We start from the raw sequence: 19,053 nt of genomic DNA on the forward strand, positions 1-19,053 counted from the left end.
CCAAAGCCTGATGATGTGGGTCACTTTGATTTGAGCAGCAGGTCAAGCCAGTTCAGGAATATAAAGAAAAGACTGGTGCAAGACTGGGCCCTGGGCACCATCCCACTACTGAAGAAAGGAGGAATCCCTCCTTCCCTAGACAAATCCTTCTAAAGAAGGGGCACAGAAAGAAAAGATGAGATCATGTTCTCCATCTGGTGTATCAAGGTGGACTCACAGAGTAGGGCATGCTGTCCTAGGTGTGAGATGAGGTCCCTGAGGGAGCTGGGAAGTGAGTAGCCCCTGGGGCCTGGCTGTGCTCTGAATGACTAGAGCATCTCCAGAAAAGATCTGCTTTGGGGGTCAATGAATGGGGACTCCTGGGAGACGGTCCTTGCCAATCACTTTTTCTGAGGTGTGGGCCCACAGCTTATGCTAACCCCACCTCAAATGACTTTCAGCAACACCTCCAAAATAAAGAAAAACCGTGGCAGAGATAATTCTCTATTTCTTTTAATTCCCAACTCAGCGCTCTGCTTCATGTGGAGGGATAGATGCATCCTACCCCATCTGCTCTCAGTAGCATTGCAAAGAGTTCCAAGGGTAGAGAAGGCCCAGGACTGGGGGTGCCTTCTGCTTCTATCACCTCCCCCCAAGGGCCCTGGGGAAAGCATACATATTAGCTGTCTGGGGAGGTGGGGGTCCCTGCAGAATTTCTTGGAGGGGAAAGCTCTTCCCCAGTGAGTTCCTTGGGACAGCTTGCATGTCTCCCAGCACCCTGATGCATAGTGGCCCCACCCAGTACCCCCCAGGTCAACTTCAGGGCACATTAAAAGGGAAATCAATACAAACAGGGGCCAGGTGTTTTACAGATGTTGTTCAATGGTTAATCCGGCCTCTTCCTGCTGGGCCCAGGGGCGGCAGGTACCTTGTTCCTAGCTTCTCCTCAAGGGTAGCTGCTCCATAGCTTGGAGGGGCCACCCCTCAAAGGCCTTCATCATTGTATGTTGGCAAGCTGGGTTTAAGAACACTTTGGGGATTTTTCTCCACGAGAGGGCGCCAAGTCACCTCCCCAGTTAAGAGAAGTTCTTCCCCATTCATGGAATCCAGGTACTGCATCTGCAAGGGAGGGGTAGAGAAATGAATGCCAAAGACATTAACTGGGATAGAAGAAAGGATGGTTCAGATATCTTTTTCCTATTAAATTAGAGTTCAGGGAGATGTTTAACCAACCCAGCTTTCCAGATCCACCCCCACCAAACTGAGATACCTAAAGATAACAATGCTCACTGTACCACAGAAGCTCCTAGAGGCATTAGTCCCTGAGGCCACTCTAGGAAGTATGGAGACCTTAGGGGATGTACACCTGTGCTCCTTCCAGAAATCAGAGAACTCTACCCCTTCGCAAGACCATACACCCTATCAATTTCTCTACAAGGCAGCATGCCTGACTCATTCTGCTTCAAGCTTCCAGAGAATCCCAGAAAAGCTGGAAGTGCCAGGCCCTCAAAAGCTATCAAGTCCACCAGCACCACTCCCCACCCCGCCCAAGCCCACACAGAAATTCTCTATAGCACACCTTACTGCTGGTTATCCACTTTGGCTTTAAGACCACTGATGATGGCTGTCCTGACTAGGAATTCATCTCTTAAGGCTTCCCACTATACTTTAGTGTTAATAAGTTTGTTAGGAAGCTTTTCCTTATACTGGACTGAAATGTATATAACCTTATAAGACAAGCCCTTCTCCCCCCATCTCCCCAACTTTTGTTTTCTGAAGCAAAGATATGTAAGGAAGAGAAGGAAGAAAAGGCTATTATGGGGAAAAGGCATTAGACTTGCTCTGTTTGGCCCCAAAGGGAAAATCTAGGACAAAAGGGTGGAAGCTGCAAAGGGGCCAACTTAGACTTGATGTCAGGACATACTTCCTAACAATTAGAGCTATCCCGTTATGGACTAGATTGCCAAGAGGAAGGGGGTGTGTGTGTGTGATCTCTAGAGGTCTTCAAGCAAGGGTGGATGACCACTTGTCATGTGTGTGCTAGTGGAGAATTTCTATTTGTATGGCTTGAATCAGATGGCTCCTGGGGTCTCTTCCAATTCACCAATTCTTTGATCCTGTAAAGGTGTCTTCATGGATTCCAGAGAGGTACCAGTAGGTGGTGGAGCTGGGTGCTGAATCACAGATGGTCAAAGTTGGAAGGTTCTTTAAAGATCCCCTAGTCCAAGGGTTTTAACTTTTTTGTGTCATGGGCCCCCTTAGTAGCCTGGTGAAGCCTATGAACCCCTTCTCAGGAAAATGTGTGTGTGTGTGTGCGTGCGTGTGTATTTTCCAATTACATATAAAAACGTTTTTAACCTTTGTTTTTTTTTTTCACAATTCTGAGTTCCAAATTCTTTGCCCCCCTCGCCTCCTCATTGAGAAGGCAAGCAATTTGATATAGTTTAAACATGTGCAGTCATGCAAAACATATTTCCATATTAATTATGTTGTGAAAGAAAACAAACTCCAAGAAAAATAAGGAAAAGTAAAAAAACCAAAACGGCTAAGTCATTAACAGTTGACTATTCTATGTATACAACATTCTCTTAGTTCTACTCACTTGACTTTGTATCAGTTATTTAAGTCTTTCCAGGTTTTTCTTTTTTAAATTTTTTTAATGAAATAAATTGATATTTTTTAATGAAAACAAAATTTTTATTTCTTTAAAGAAATACTTTTACCATGATGCCCTAGTAAAATATTAATAGTGGAGTCACAACACAGTCTAACTTCAATTCAAAATAGCAACTCTGCCATTTCCTATACATGTGGCCCTAGGCAAATCTTTTTCCCTCTCTGGGCTGTTAAAAAAAACACATAGGGAGTTCAATTTCCAGGTTTTTCTTAAAGCAACCTGCTCATCATTTCTTATATAACACAATAGTATTCCAACACAATCATAAACAATTTCTTCAGCCATTCCCCAACTGATGGACATTCCAGAATAATGTTTCTAAAGGCATAAAATAAAATACATAGGCTTACAAAGGAAGTCAATTTTACTGAAGTACACATTGCTGTTGTTTAGTCTGTGACCCTAAGTACCATGGCACACGAGGCACTTCCACCCTCCACTATCTCTTGAAGTATGCTCATGTAATGTTCATTATTTCCATGATACTATCTATCCATCCCATCCTCTGCTGTCCCCTCTATATTCTGCCTTCAATCTTGCCCAACATCATGGTCTTTCCAATAAGTTGTCTTCTCATGATGTAGCCAAAGTGCTTCAAAGTATCTGATCTTCCAGTGAATAAGCTGAATTAATTTCTTTAAGTATTGACTAATTTGATCTCCTTCCTGTCCAAGGGATTCTCAAAAGTCTTTTATGCAGCACCACAATTTGAAAGTGTTAATTCTGCAACTCTCACAGCCATACACTACTACTGGAAAAATCATAATTTTGACTATGTGGACTTTTGTCCATATAGTTAGAGTACACTTATCAAAATACAAGTTCATGGACCTCAGGTTAAGAGTTCCTGATCTAGCCTAGCCTCTTCATTTTACAGCTGAGGAAAGAGAGGCTTAGAAAGGGAAAAAGCATGCCTAGATATCAGAGTGAGTACCCAGGTCTCTTGTTTGGGCTCTCATCCAAAGCTCTTCCCATTAACTGCCTTTATGCTGTCCAAGAGGGCAAAACTAATGCTTCTCTCAGAGGATGAGTTCAGGAGATGATGAAACTCTTAAGTAGGATCAAGGACTGGTCTGGCCTCCGGAGCTTCTTTGGCCTGGGTTCAAACAGCCCCTCAATCTACAGCTTTTCTTACCCTGAAACTAAGCCTGTTCTTTGGCCCAATTGTCCTCTTAGGAAAAGATACTGGTGGTGCCTAAGGAAAGCAAGTGAGTAACTGGGAGGTGATGTTGGGGGGGAGCGGGGTGAGATCCCTTCAACATTAAGCCACCAGAAAGCCAGAGACCTGACTTACTGGGCATCCTGAATCCAGGAACATCTGAGAGACCAGAGAAAGCTGGTAGATTCATGAATCAACCTACTCAGGTAGGTCCTTACGTTTGGGCTCGTGCAACTGAAAAACTGAGAAACCACAGGAAAGTCACCTCTTTCTGTATTTCAATTTCTTCATCACTAAATGAGAATGATACTATATTATTTGCTATGTACATTTCCTGATCTCCCTGGGGGGAGATTACAGTCCTCTCATCACAAGATTTCTGGAAACTTTGGGATCACGAGACTGTAACTTATCAGGATACACTATCAGATTCAAATCATTAATCCCCTGACTTTACCTAAGTCAGCTCTCTCCCTGAGGATGGTACCCAAACCTTCCCTGGGTCAGAGCTCTGGCCCAGAGCTGTGAACTCAGGAATTATGGTTTCCTAAGGGGGTAGATGTGCTAGTGTATGGAGTGACAGGAAGGAGGGAAAGAAAATAAATGCTTAACTGTAAACAATTTTAAATGAAAGAGAAATTTTCAGTTTTAAAGGAATTAAAACTTTCCAATGGTCTCTAATGAATGGAATTAAAAACCAATAAAGGAGCTTCAACTGTTGCCTGATGGGATTACTGCCACAAACAGGCATAGGCCAGGATTTCCCCAAAGGCCTGGTTAACAGTTAACTAGGGGTCAGTGGTCTTTGTGGCCACAAGTTGCCCGTGGTGAAATACCTAAGAAAGACTAAAAAAGATCACTGGGCGGTATGTGTTCCTAAACTATGCCAGTGGAAACCATGTCACCTTCCTCAACAAGAGAAGATATAAAGGCTATGTGCACTGCTTTATCCTTCCCTTGCCTCAGCATTCAAAGACTTTCATTGGATTGAATTTGCTCCCTATGCCTGCAATGTCCTGCCCTTTGTACCACTGTGTCTCAGTCCCATCCACACTGGATGCCTTTTCTGCCTACTCCAGTGATCTCTCCCTTCTCTGAATTCCTACAGTCTGGAGAGGAAGACTGACTGATTTTTCTGTCCCAGTGAAAATTATTGACTCCTCCTTAGAATGTTTTAAAATGAAATAAAAAACATATGATTGCAAAGGAAACTACCTAGTATTTTTTTTTTTAATTCAGGTAAGAAACCCTGCCTTAAAACCTAAGTCCATGATTTATCACTTAGGTATTGTTTTATCCTTCCATTGTTTGGGATTTAAGGCTCTTCACAATCTGAAGCCATCCTTCTTTTCCACTCTATGTTCCAAACCAACAGGACTGCCCTTTGTCTAACAAACATGTCCTGTGGTTTCCCATGGCTTTTCTCATCCTGTTCCTTATTCCTAGAATGTCCAGCCTCCCTGTTTAAGCCTGCTGAATCCTTGTCCAGTTCTTTAAAGTTCAATTCAAACATCATCTCAGTGAAGCTTTCCTTGACCCCATAGTCCACAAAGATTTTTCCCCTCAGATCTTACACAGCATTTTGTCCTGTATCTCTAATTTATTTATCATGTAAGATTGTCTACCATAGTTATCTTGTATTTATGTTCTCTTCCTCACTAGACTATGAGCTTCCTGAGGGCCAGTACCAAGTTTTACCTAAAGTCTTTCTCTCTTAGAGCACTGCACACAGCACAGGGCTCAGAATCCAGTAGATGCTCAAAAAACATTTGTGGAATGAATAAATGAATGAATGATGGTTTCATGTTAATCATATCTCCTAAACAAAAGAAGTTCTTTAAGGGTAGAAGCTGCTCTCCTCTCCTCTTGAAGTACAATGTGGGCAAAGAACATGCTCTCAACCAATTCTTACTAGTGACTGATCTGACCTCCTCAAATCCCCTCATGCCTGGCCAGTCAGTCAGCCAGGGAGCCATGGTATTTGTCACTGCAAAAGATTGCTGCCCTGTTCTCAGGTAACACAGCAGTTATGGACACAGGGAAATAATCAGTGCCAGGAGAACCGATCCACGTTTATTAAGTGCCTACTATGTGAAAGATCCTATACTAAGCAGTGAGGATACAAGATAGTTATAATTCAGGTCCTGTTGTCCAGGAACCTATAAATTAATGGGAGGAAAAATAACACAAATAATTATGATACAAAGGAGAGTATCTAACTGTAGAGTGGTGATCTAGGAAAAAATGGCAGTAGAAATCTGAGGAAGGAGAGATATAAGACACAGAAAAGAAGCCAAAGATTCAGATAGAAGCTTTGCAATTTAGAGGATAGCTAGTTCTGAGGATAGCAGCAGCAGGTACAGAATTATGAGAGGGTAGCAATTTCCAGAGAGATTTCTAATTTTTGAACACTGCATAACATCTGCTGAGTTTGCACCTAATATTAGTGGGTAGAGAGAGTTTACAAAAAAATAATTCAGTTTCCTGAAACAAAAAACAAAATGATGTTTAGTACTGGGATGGAACACCTACCTGCTTCCTCACATACTCTACCAGTAGCTCTAATTGTCGGGGGTCTTCACATTTCTGGTTAAAAAAAGTCCTCCAGATTGCAGCAGCCAGCCCATGATCATCTGACAGGATGCCCTGTAACACAATGGGGTTGAGAGTTGGTTTCACATAGAGGGGATTGCCCTGAGCCATAGATCTTCAGGCCTAGGGCACTGTGCCCTAGAACTCAAAACGACTGGGCCAATGAGCTCTCTGGGTGGGTACCCTCTGAACACTGTGTGGCCTGGCTCCTTCCTCAGACACTGAGCAGTAATGTCTCTGCCAGGCTGTCCCCTCCTGTCACAGGAGGAAGGACACACAGGCTACATCATTGGAAGGGATAAAATGAAACTACATTATGGAGTACAAATGGCTGGGGACTCCAGGGTAATATGCTCTAAAATAAGAATTCTTAATCTTTGTTTTGTGTTGTGGATGGCTGTGAAGTCTATGGACCCTTCTCAGAATCATTTTTAAAGATACAAGATAAAATACATAAGATTACATTATGCTGAATTATAGTTACAATTATGCTGAAATATAGTTAGTAACATATTTTTCTCATCCAAGTTGGGAGATTCCCTGAAATCTATCCACCAATCCCCTGGCTCTCTGTGCTCCCCAAGTTAAGAATTCCTACTAGAGAGACACAAAGCCTCAGAGACCATCTAGTCTAGTTCCCTAATGTTACAGAGGAGGACATTAAGGTCCTTAGAAGAAAAAGCTAATGTAATCTTAGACTATATTAACAGACAGTACAGTGTCAAGGACTAAGGAAGAAATAGAAGGTTGCCCATGCCCTGGCCAAGCTACATGTGCAGTACTGTGATCAATTCTTGGGACCACATTTTCTCAAGGTCACTGATGAGTTGAGAGCATCTAGAGGAGGGCAACAAGTACAGTAACAGACCTAGAGTTGTGTCATGATAGTTGGCTGTAGGCCCCGGGCATGTTTAGCCTACGGAGAAAAGAGGGATAATGTGATAGCTACCTTCAGTATTTATCATTTGGGGGGTGGGGAGGAAGGGTGTGTGTGTGCCAGAACTAGGAACAAGACATGGAATTTACAGCTGACTTGAAGTAAGGAAAAACTTCCTAACTATCAGTTATTTAAAAGTGGAATGGGCTGTCTTAAGTGGTGGTCTGTTTCCCTTCATGTAAGGGAGGTCTTCCAAGTAAGGGCCAGTGGAGCATTTTGTTAGGTATGCTATATCAGGGATTCTTGTTCAGGTGTGGAGCATCCTGGGGGGCCTCTGAGGTTTTTTCCATCTCCAAGATTTCATGAATGAGATACAGTAAGTCAGTGGCCCAGACAGGATGAGAGCCCAGAAGTCTTTCCCCAGGACATGACAGCAAAGAGCCGTGTGGGACACTAAGTGGAGAAGTAGCAGCAGTGGTTCTGCATCTGTGTTTCCCACAGCGTCTCCCACTTGTCAAAGTAATACATGCTCTTCCACCACCAAGAGGACATATGGTTAGAGTTGTGTGTTTGGTAACAGAGATAGCCTTGATCTATGCTTCCTGGTTTACTCATCTGTAACTGTGGTACAAACCCCCATTTGTATGGAGCTTTATGGTTAGAAAGTACTTACATATAACATCTCATTTGATTCTCCCAACGGTCTTGTGAGGAAGGTAATGTGGTAACCCCATTCTGAAGATGAGGAAACTGAGGCTCAAAGAAATGAAATGAAATGTTCAAGATCATACTATTAATAAATGGCAGAGCTGAGAAGAGAATGCATGTTCCTTGACAAGTGCAGGAAACAGTTTTCTGCTCGTTATATGTTGCCTTCCCTTTGAACAACAGCACATATTTCCAACACAAGGGATAGGAACCATCCTATGGAGGCTGACTTTTTCTTTGGTCCCTATGGAGCTAGAAATTGCTATGGTGGTCTCATTACCACTATTTTTTTTAACCAACTGTATGAACTAGCCAGTACAGGCTAGTCTAGCCTTCCCATATGTAGAATAAAGGAGAGCCCAGAAACATCACCATGAGCTGCAATGGGTGATGATGCACAACCTAATTTATGGGTATTCCTCACAGCTCTCCATCTTGAGCTCCTCCAGGAACTAATCAGGGTGCACGGCTTGGTACCCAAGAACTCTGTATCTATGACTCCAAAGTCATACTAACAGAGCATACTAGTATGGTATAGTGAAATGAACTTGGGATTTGCAATCAATAGACCTAGATTCAAATGCTGCTGCTGCTGCTGCTCATCACCTGTATGACCCTGGACAAGTTGCCTAACCTGAGACTCAGTTTCCTCACCTATAAAATGAGGGAGCTGGACTAGATGTCCTCTAGGGTGCCTTTCACTTTTAAATGTGTGATCCTATGAAAGTAGACCCATGGATCTGTGGCTGTGAAAAGCTGCTGCATACTGCTGGCTTCAGAGACACTTATATACACACGAAGGTTGGCCACAGGATCAATCCATCAATCCATCAAGAGTCTAGTTTTGCTGTCACAAATACCCTTCGTGGGTGCTGATGAATTGGCTGAAAATGTTTCACCTCAAACATCCCTTGATAAACACCCCCACAATTCAACAGCTTGTCCTGGGAGCTAAGGAAGAAGCCAGCTTCCTCTAGAAGGCAGGGCTGAGGCCCAGGGACAAGCTCAGGCATGTTGTGGGTTTTTTTGAGCACTTGGCTAATGAAACTGCCTGTGTCCATGTGTCTGAGATGCCCTGGGCACAGGCTGCAGTGGGGCTGGCATGAATATTCATATAGTGTGAGACACAGGCTGCAAGGACTGGGAGAACAGAGAAGAAGATGAAGAAGAAAAAGCCAGGGAACAGTGTCACATAACAAACTGGGGCAATCTTAGGAAAGAAGGAGGGGGAATGGGGCAACAGGTTGGAAATCACTGCAGTCTGGTAGTGAAGGAAAAGGGAGAATAAGGTTCTTTTAACAGTCATAGTGGTAAGTCAAAAAACTTACCTTCCACCTCTGCTAGTATTTAACACTTTACAGCACTTTCATGCACATTATTATCATCTGTTTCTCACAGCAAAGCTAGATGTAATATGGCCAAGAAGAAATCACACTGCACAGGGAGATAGGAGGCCTGGGTTCTAGTCTCAGTTCTGTCACTGACCAGGTGTGGAAAGGGCACATTTCTTCCCCTCTCTGAATCTGTTTCTTCTTCTGAAACACAAAGGTTTAGACTAAATGATCTCTAAGTGCCCTTCCAACTCTGATCTTCTATGATCTTCCAATTTACCTCTCCAGCCTACATTCTTTCCTTAAAAATTCTAGCCTGATCTACTTCACCTGATTGTTCCTCTAGCAAGACTGAAAGTTAAAAAGCGAGTATCATGTCTTACTCTTCTTTTGTCACTCTCTTCTCCCTCACAACAATGCCTCGTACTGGGGCTATGCACAAGCAAGATACTTTAATGCTTTTTGATTAGACTATAAGATGGGGATAATGCTTGACGGCCTAACTCCTACTCAGATTGCTACAATGAGGACAAATAAGAATCCAATGGAAAAAAATATTATAAGAAATATAAAGGCACCATCCAAGTCCACCTCTGGAAAAACAAAACATCTTGAGAACTTGAGTCTCTGAGATTTCATTTGGGCTCAGCCGCGGGAGCTAACAACCCCTTGGGCCATGAACCCCTATGCTTAATAAACTTCGCCATCCTCCATTTGTGAAGTGACTATTTCTCTCCCAGAACCATCACCATAGTTCACTGGAGGTCACTGGCAAACTTCCAGCCACCTAGAAGCCAAGGAGAAAATATAATCCTAGAAAACAAAGTCATGGGACTGTGATGGCCACAATAATCAATAGGCTTTTTATTAATTGCCTATTATATGTCAGGCACTGTGCTAAGTGCTGGGCCACAAGATATTGAAAGTCTCAAAAGTACCCTTGGAATCATGAAAGACAGAGAAAATTATGCTTCCTGTTTCAGGACTCCTGCAATTTCACTGGTGTGGGAAATGACCTGGTAAGGAAATGCTATCTATCTATCAATGCAAACTATTGCCCACCCCCTGCCCCCAACCCCGACTATTTTATTTCATTATAATTCTTTGAAAATGACTACCCAGTAAATTTTAACTATCCTTCAAACAGAATATCCAATTTAACCAGTCTGGTTAGATAGAAGATTGAAGAATCAATAAGGCAGTAGGGCTAGGCATCTGGATTTAACCATCTCATATCTATTCATCTAAGTTTTACCTATAATCCAGGGCCAGCTCAAGTCCCATACATTTCAAAAAGCCTTCCTTGATAGCCCTAACTCTTGGGCAACTCTCCTCCCTCTGACCCCAGAACAACCTCCACTGTGTTACCCACCAGGCACAATCAATCAAGAAGCATTTATTAGGGGCTTACTATATGCCAGGCACTAGGCTAAGAATATAAAGACAAAAGTAAAACACTCACTGCCCTTGAAAAGCTTATAGTCTAGTGAAGTGAAACACTACATAAATAAATACACGATGATCTTAGGAGAAGGAAAAGCTTCATTGAGAAGGTGAAACTGAATTTTGAAGGAAACAAGGAATTCTAAGGAATTAAAGTACAGAGGAAGTGAATTCTAGGCACAGAGCAACCAGGGCAGAGGCACTAAAACAGGAAATAGTGTGGCATAAGTGAGAAACAGTGAGAAGGCCAGTTTGGCTGGACTGTAGTATAAATGAAATGAAGTAATATGTAACGAGACTGAAAAGGTAATAAGAGGTCAGGTTATAAAAGGCTTTGAATGTCCAACAGGGGAGTTTGCTTTTTAAATCTAAAAATAACAGTGAGCCAGTAGAGTTTATTAAGCTGAGGAGTGGCATGATACATTCACTTTAAGAAATTGACTTTGTAGCTATCTGGAGGATGGATTAGAAAGTGAAGAGGCTTGAAGGAGAAAGATCAACTGGGATGATACAGCAATAGTCAGGTGAGAAATAAGGCCTAAACTAGGGTTGTGAGGAGAACAGATATGAAAGATGGTATGGAGGTAGAAATAAGATTTGGCAATTGACTGGATATGCAGAGTGAATGAGAATGAAAAAGTAGCAGCATCAGCATTTGAATCCAGGTCTTTTGACTGCAAAACCAAGGTTCATTACACTATACCACACTAGTATGCTCTGCTAGTATGACTTTGGAGTCACAGAGGACTGAGCTGAAAAGTAAGAGTTCTTGGGTACCAAGCAAAGTACCCTGATTACTCCTGGAGGAGCTCAAGATGGGGAGCTGTGAGCCTCATAAATTATTGGGGCATGCTGAGTTTGCAATGTCTATGGGATAGTGAGTTGGAAATGTCTAGTAGGTAATCTGGATTATGTGACTAGACCTTGGGACTAGGGCTAGATATTTAAGTGTTAGAGTCATCACCTCAAAGATAAGTGGCAGAGGAGGAGGTCACCAAGAGACAGATTGCAGTAAGAGAAGAAAAGGGGGCAACTAAGTGGGACAATGAATAGAGCATAGGCCCTGGAGTCAGGAGGACCTGAGTTCAAATCTGGCCTCAGACACTTAAAACAAAAAACTAGCTGTGTGACCTTGGGCAACAAGGTCTTAACCCTAATTGCCCTACCTTCCCCCCCTCCAAAAAAAAAAAGAAGAGTGCCCAAAACAGAGACTTAGGGTATACTCAAAGTTGGGGGGGGGTATAATATGGATGATAAACCAGCAAACTGAAAAGAAGCAGTCAGATAGCTAGGAGGAGGACCAACAGATATAACAAGTATAAAAATCTAGTGTCAAACACTGGAGAAAGGTTGAGAAAGATCAGAATTTTTAAAAGGGCACCAGATCTGACAACGAAGAGGTAAGAGTTAACTATTGAGAGAACAGTTTCAGATTAGTGGAAGCCAGACTTCAAAGAACTAAGAAATAAGAGGAGAGGAATGTAGACAGCATTTTATTTTTGGTCTTTTTGGAGAGGGGAACAGTGCAATTGGGTTTAAGTGCCTTGCCCAAAGTCACACAGCTAGTAAGTGTTAATGAAAGTCGATTTGAACTCAGGTCCTTCTGACTCCATGGCCAATGCTCTATTCACTGCGCCACCTAGCTGTCCCCGGACAGCATTTTCTAAAAGTTTGTTGGAAAAAGGAAGAGCTATAGGATGAAAGTATGAGGAGATGGTTGGTTCTGAGATGGCTTCATAAGGATGAGGGACACAGGAGTGACTGTAGCCAGTAGGGGAGGAACCAGAAGACAGGGAGAGACTGAAGATAAAAGAGAGGGGGGATGACAGTGTCAGGGCAAACTGCTAGAAAAAACAGGAGGGCATGGAATTGAGGATAGATGTAGAGGGGTTGGCCCTGGAAGAGGGAAGGACCATACTACAGAGAGTGGGATGATATCAAAATGTTGTGAGATATAGAGGAGGTAAGAGGGAGTTCAAGGCAAATGCTCCTCTATTTTCTCAGAAGAAACTGGCAAGATTCTCAGCTATGAGCATGAGTTAGGGGTGGTGTGGGAGACCTAAAAAGAAAGTCTGGAAAAGTCAGTAAGAGATGAGTGAGAATCAATAGGGAGGATCAATTCAAGTCCACAAGTACCATTAAGCATTTACAGAGCATCAAGCAACAGGGATACAAAGAAAAGGAAAACGGGTGTCTGCCCTCAAGGAGCTCACACCGAAGGGGGGCGACATGCAAACAACTACGTGCACGTTAGGCTTGAGGTGATCTTAGAGGGAAGGCACAAGGATGGAGTGCGGGAGCAGAAGATGACTGGGAAAGAACTTCTGGAAGGCACAGGATTCTGAATTGTAAGACTAAGTCAAACAAAAGCAGACAAATCAAGAGGCAGAGATGAAGGGTGGCGTAGCCAGTGGGGAGACCTGGAAGCAGGAGAGATGGAACGTTCTATGAAAGGTACAGCCAGGGTTAGTGGAGCACAGAGCATGTGGAAGGGTGTAAAGTATCAGAAGACTGAAAAGGTAGGCAAGAGCTAGTCTGTTAAGAGTTTTAAAAGTCAAATGGGGGAGAAGAAACAGGACTTCCGTGGGGCTCCGGCTCCCACCTCCTCCAATTCATGTAAAAGGTTACTCTTGGGGTGGCCAGGTGGTGCAGTGAGTAAGAGCGCCAGCCCTGGAGTCAGGAGGACTCAGGATCGGTTCCAGTCTCAGATACTTAACAACCATACAAAAAAACTGGCCGTGTAACCGTGAGCAACTTACTTAACCCCAATTGCTTTAAAAAAAAAAAAAAAGGTGACTGAACAAACTTTGGAACTACAGAACCCACAAAATGACACAGAGAAGCTAACCTCCCACGGAGGACAGCACAGCAGGCCAGCAGGTAGCAGCCAGAGCAGTGGTCTGGGAGTAGACCCCAGCCCCACACGAGCTGCAGGTTTTAGCCTCAGGGTGGGCCTGACAAGGCACCAGCTAGAGGGACTTCAGATCACCAGCAATAGTGGGGGTTTCCAGAATTATCAACACATAGATGCCAAGGACAAAGTAAGAGGTCAGCACAATGTGGACATTGGGATCCAGTAGCTGGGAGTGCAGTCAGCCTTTTCCCCCCAGGCAAGAAGCAGCTGAGGAACAGTGGCCATGCAGCCGCTGCCACATGGCAGCTTCAGCTCCTGGCCTGCAGATTGCAGGGGGACCAAGCAACCAGTCTGAGGGGTAATCGCTCTTGATTTAACCTGCTTGGATCTGGATTGCTGTCTAGGGTGGAGGTCCTGGGGTGTGCAACCAGCTTGCCAGAGCATGTGGAGGCTTCGTAGAGGGCACCCAACTAATACCTTCAGCAGCTGAAAAAAACCCAGCATTTGGTACAAAGCTCCCCTGTCTGGTAGCACAGTCCTACTGTGGCAAAAAGCCCCCAAATCAAGTAATTATGTGGCAAAATGAGCAGGCAAAGGAAGTAAAACAAACAGAGCAACCCAAATTTACACTCCTATTTTGGGGACAAAAAGGATCAAAGCATGTAATAGGAGGAGACAGTGAAGTCAGAACTCCTGCACCAAAGGTTTCCAAGAAAAATACTAGCTGGTTACAGGCCATAGAGGAGCTTAAGAAGGATTTTGTAAACCAAATAAGAGAAACAGAGGAAAAATTGGGAAGAGAAATGAGAACAATGCAAGAAAATTATGAAATGAGAGTCAACAGCCTGACTAAAGAAAATAACATCTTAAAGAAATTCTCAAGGAAAATTGCCCTGATGTTTTAGAACCAGAGGGCAAAACAGTGGTTGGAAGAATCTACCAATCACCTCCTGAAAAAGATCCCAAAAAGAAAACTCCTAGGAATATTATAGCCAGGTTCCAGAATTCCCAGATCAAGGAGAAAATATTACAGGCAGCCAGGAAGAAACAATTTGAATATTGTGGAAACACAATCAGGATAACCCAGTATCTGGCAGCTTCTACACTGAGGGATCAAAGGGCTTATAATATGATATTCTGGAGGTAAAAGGAGCTGGGATTAAAACCAAGAATCACCTACCCAGTAAAATTGAGTATCATGTTTCAGGGGAAAATATGGTCATTCAGTGGAATAGAGGACTTTCAAGCATTCTTGATGAAAAAACCAGAGTTGAATAGAAAATTTGACATTCAGATACAAGAAGCAAGAGAAGCATGAGAAGGCAAACAGGGAAAAGAAATCATAAGGAACTTATCAAAGTTGAACTATTTACATCCCTACATGGAAAAACAATAATCGTAACTGATGAAACTTTTCTCAGTATGAGAACAGTTGAAGGGAATAGAAATGTATGTGTTTTTATATGTATACATATATATGTGTGTGTATGTATATATACATACATACATATATGTCTGTATAGAAGCATATGAATACACATGTGAGTGTGTGTTTATATGTGTACTGGAATACATAGACAGAGGGCACAGGACCAATTGAATAGGAAGGGATACTTAAAAAGTTAAATTAAGAGGTGAGAGAGGAATATAATGAGAGGAGATGGGGAGAGAAAGAATGGGGTAAACTATTTCATATAGAAGAGGCAAGGGAAAATGGTTACAATGGAAGGGAAGAACAGGAAGGCAAAATAGTCAACCTTATTCTCATTGAATTTGGCTTAGGAAGGGAATGACATACACACTAAATAGGGTATCTCACCCTACAGGAGAGTAGGGGGGAAGGGGATGAGGGGGGGATGATGGAGGGGAGGGAAGTTGGAAGCACCCACTTTTGAAAAGGAACAGGATCAAAGTAGAAAATAGAACAAGTGGGAGGTGGGATAGGAGGGAGGGAAATATAGTCAGTCTTTTACAATATATCTACTATGGTAATGTTTTGGATAGCTACACATATACAACCTATACCGAATTGCTTATCTTCCCAGTAATGGTGGATGACAAGGGAAGAAGGGAATGAATATGGAATTCAAAGTTTTAAAATCAAATGTTTAAAAAATATATATTATATATATTCTATTATTATAATAGGTTACATGTAGCTAGGAAATAAGACATACAGGCACTGTAGCATAGAGATCCACTGTGCCCTTCTGTAAAGTTGGAGGGGGTATGGGAGAAGATATGGGAGAGAGCAGATTAGAGGAGGGGATATCCAGTGGGATTGCTATTTTGGGGTGGTGGGCAGGGGAAAAACAGGGAGAAAATTTGTTACTCAAAATCTTGTGGAAATGAATGATGTAAACTATTCGTTAATAAAGCAATAAAAAAAAAAACGTCAAAGGATCTTATATTTGATCCTGGAGATAAGAAAGGCACTGGAGTTTATTGAGGATTAACACAGTCAGCTAAGTGGAGGATGGACTTTCCACCTCAGAGAGAGACTTGAGTCTGGGAGATCAACAAGAAGGCTATTGCAATAGTCCAGGGCAGGCATGAGGTGGTGTAGGGTTCTACCAAGGTGGCAGCTGTCAGAAGAGAGGGAACACACATTAAGAACTGTTATGAAGGTACAATGGCCAAGCTTGGCAACAGACTGGATGGGGGCTTAAGTGTGAGAAGTCAAGGATGGTGCTGAGCTTGTGAGACTGGTTGACTGGGAGGATGTTGGTGCACTTGACAGAAATAGGGAGGGTTTTTGAGGAAAGATAATGAGTTCAGTTTTAGATGTGTTGGGTTCAATATATTTATGAGATATTCAATTCAATATGTCTAATAGGCAGCTAGAGCTTCACAATGGGAAATCAGCAGAGAAATTAAGAGCTGAATTAAACAGATCTAAGAATCATCTGCACAGAAATGATAATTAAATCTATGGAATCTGATAAGATCATCAAATAAATACAGAGGGAGAAGAAAAGGCAGTCCAGTACAAAGCCTTGTGGATGTGACCAAGGAATTGGTAAAGCAGACTAAGGAGTGACCAGACAAGTAGGAAGAGAAGCAGAAGAAAATAGTGTTATGAAAACCTGGAAAGAAGAGAGAATCCAGGAGGAGAGGGTGATTGACAGCATCAAAGGCTACAGAGAAATCAAGGATGAGGATTAAGAAAAAACCACTAGAATTGGCAATAAAAAGATTATTGGTAACTTTGGAGAGAACTGTTTCTGTTGAATGAGTAGAATTGCCATATGCCAGTGAGGGTCCCTCAGTTAGGTAACATAGATTCATCTTATTAAGGATATCATTTTACACTACAAATCCTATCTTCCAAAATCAGAAGGGGAGCTCCTTGAAGGCCAAGGACTAGGGCTCTATATCCCTACCACTATATCCCTACCACCAAGTATAGGGCTGGGTCTAAAGCAATCTCAAAAATGCTAGTTAAGAATTATGATGAAATCAGCACCAATAATTAGTGCTGGAGTACTAATCAGCACAATCCATTGATGGCTATTGGCAGGAAATGTAACTATGGAGGTAGGTCAGTATCACATGTCCATGGTCTGACTAAAGTTCTTACCTCATCATATCCCAAGATTCCTGCATAGAAATTATTTGTCATGATTAGCATGTTCTTCTTCAGGATATAGGAATTTACCTGTCAAGACAAAATGGCAAAAACAAAAGTATAAATGAAAGGAAAGGAAAAAAATGCCCAAAACAATATGGTCTTCTCTTAGCTCTAACGGCCCTAAGTGATACAATGGCAGTTCCCTGAGTAAAAATCAAATTTTCTACCAATCAATTTTTAGCTTCTTCACTCTGTTAGAGTAAATCTAATCCATCTGCTTCCTTAGTTCTGCCTCTCCTAAAGATCTCCTCCTAGAGGTAACAGGATTCTCACAAGTGATTGCCAGTAGCATAATTCTCACAGGTTTTCATCATTCAATACCATAGGTTCGGTGATGGACTAGGTGTCAATTCTCCAAGGACCACCCTAACTAGGTTTTAAGAGCTATCTGGCAGTAGAAGAGCACTAAATAAAGACTAATAACATTTAAAGACTATGGAGCAGTTTCAGAAGGCACTTTAGGGACTATCTAGTCCAATATCCCAGATGATAAAAATAAGTGTCAACAAGTACTTATATGTATCATCTCACCTATTAGACTGTTAGCTCCCTGAAATTCAAGTGACTTGTCCCATACTAAGTGGCAGAGCTGGGATTTAAACTCAAGGCCTGTGACTTCAAAGTTAGTACTTTCCACAGCATGATGCCCTCTCAAGGAATATCCACAGTGGACAGCTAGGTGGTGCAGTGGAGAGAACAACAGCCCTGGTGTCAGGAGGACCTGAGTTCAAATCTGGCCTTAGACACTTACTAGCTGTGTGATCCTGGGCGAGTCACTTAACTCCAACCACCTTAAAAAAAAAAAAAGGAATAGCCATACCAAATAATTTTAAAGCACTTGAGAAGTGGGGAATCTGCGAAAATTGAATCAGAATGCAGGCCTCCTTAAAGCACCAAGAACACCCTCAATTTATAAACAGAGAGAAAGACTATACACAGGGAATACAAAAAAAGGTTTCCTCACTCTCCCCCAAACATATCACATTTGACCCAATATTTTACTTGTGCTATTCCCTTTAATGAGCATGACCTTCCCCTCATCTCTGCCTAGCCAAACCTATCCAGTCTTCAAGAGGCAAATTCAAGCCCAGGAAGTCTCCCTTCAAGTCCCAAACCCATAGAAAGGTATTCTTTCTCTAAGCCACATGGGCAACAAATCAGACATTCCTTTGCCCTGTTAATCCATGTAATGTGTTTTTAAATTGTCTGTAAACTCCTAGAGGGGAAGACTTGGATCTTATTTTTTTATAGAGCTGCACACAGTGCCACTTAAAACAAAAAAGAGCAAACAAAAATTACTTACTGGGACTAATAGGGCATAATACTTTTCCATCTGTCCTTATCTCACAACCTTTACTTATCTTACAATCCCCTGACATCCCTTCCCCACTATATTTCATTCTTCATTTGTCTCTGATGAAGAAACATCCCTTTTTACCCCTCTACATGTATCCTTGACCTCATTTCCTCCTGCCTTGCTAGAATATTACCCTATCATCCCCACCTCTAAATTCAACCTCTTCTCATCTACTGATTCTTTCTCTGTTACCTACAAACATGCCCACATTTCTCCCATCTTTAAAAAATCCTGGGGTGGTTAGGTGGCTCAGTAAATACAGCACCAGCCCTAGAGTCAGGAGGACCTTAGTTCAGACACTTAACACTTAATAGCCATGTGACCTTGGGCAAGTCACTTAACTCCAACTGCCCTGCCCTCCCCCCTCCAAAATTAAAAAAAAAAATCCTTACTGAAGGGTTTACTATCCCTGATTAGCAATCATCCTGTATCTTTCTTCCCTTTT

At 42.4% G+C, this 19,053-nt stretch overlaps 1 protein-coding gene across 1 annotated transcript in view; it reads right to left on the bottom strand.

Moving 5' to 3' along the window:
• Positions 1-476: 476 nt before the first annotated feature.
• UQCC1 (ubiquinol-cytochrome c reductase complex assembly factor 1) overlaps positions 477-19,053 on the bottom strand; it is a 117,421-nt gene continuing 98,844 nt past the window's right edge. Inside the window, exons 8-10 of the mRNA XM_069077548.1 lie at positions 17,201-17,278; positions 6,348-6,461; positions 477-1,098 (exon numbers count right to left, since the gene is read on the bottom strand). Of these exons, the coding sequence (XP_068933649.1) occupies positions 964-1,098; positions 6,348-6,461; positions 17,201-17,278 (327 nt within the window). The 3' untranslated portion in view covers positions 477-963. The remainder of the gene's footprint in view (positions 1,099-6,347; positions 6,462-17,200; positions 17,279-19,053) is intronic.

The sequence above is a fragment of the Petaurus breviceps genome, unplaced genomic scaffold (genome assembly GCF_028583685.1).
Source record: "Petaurus breviceps papuanus isolate PSGF00001 unplaced genomic scaffold, PetGlider_PUasm1.0 90994, whole genome shotgun sequence".
Taxonomy (NCBI): Eukaryota; Metazoa; Chordata; class Mammalia; order Diprotodontia; family Petauridae; genus Petaurus; species Petaurus breviceps.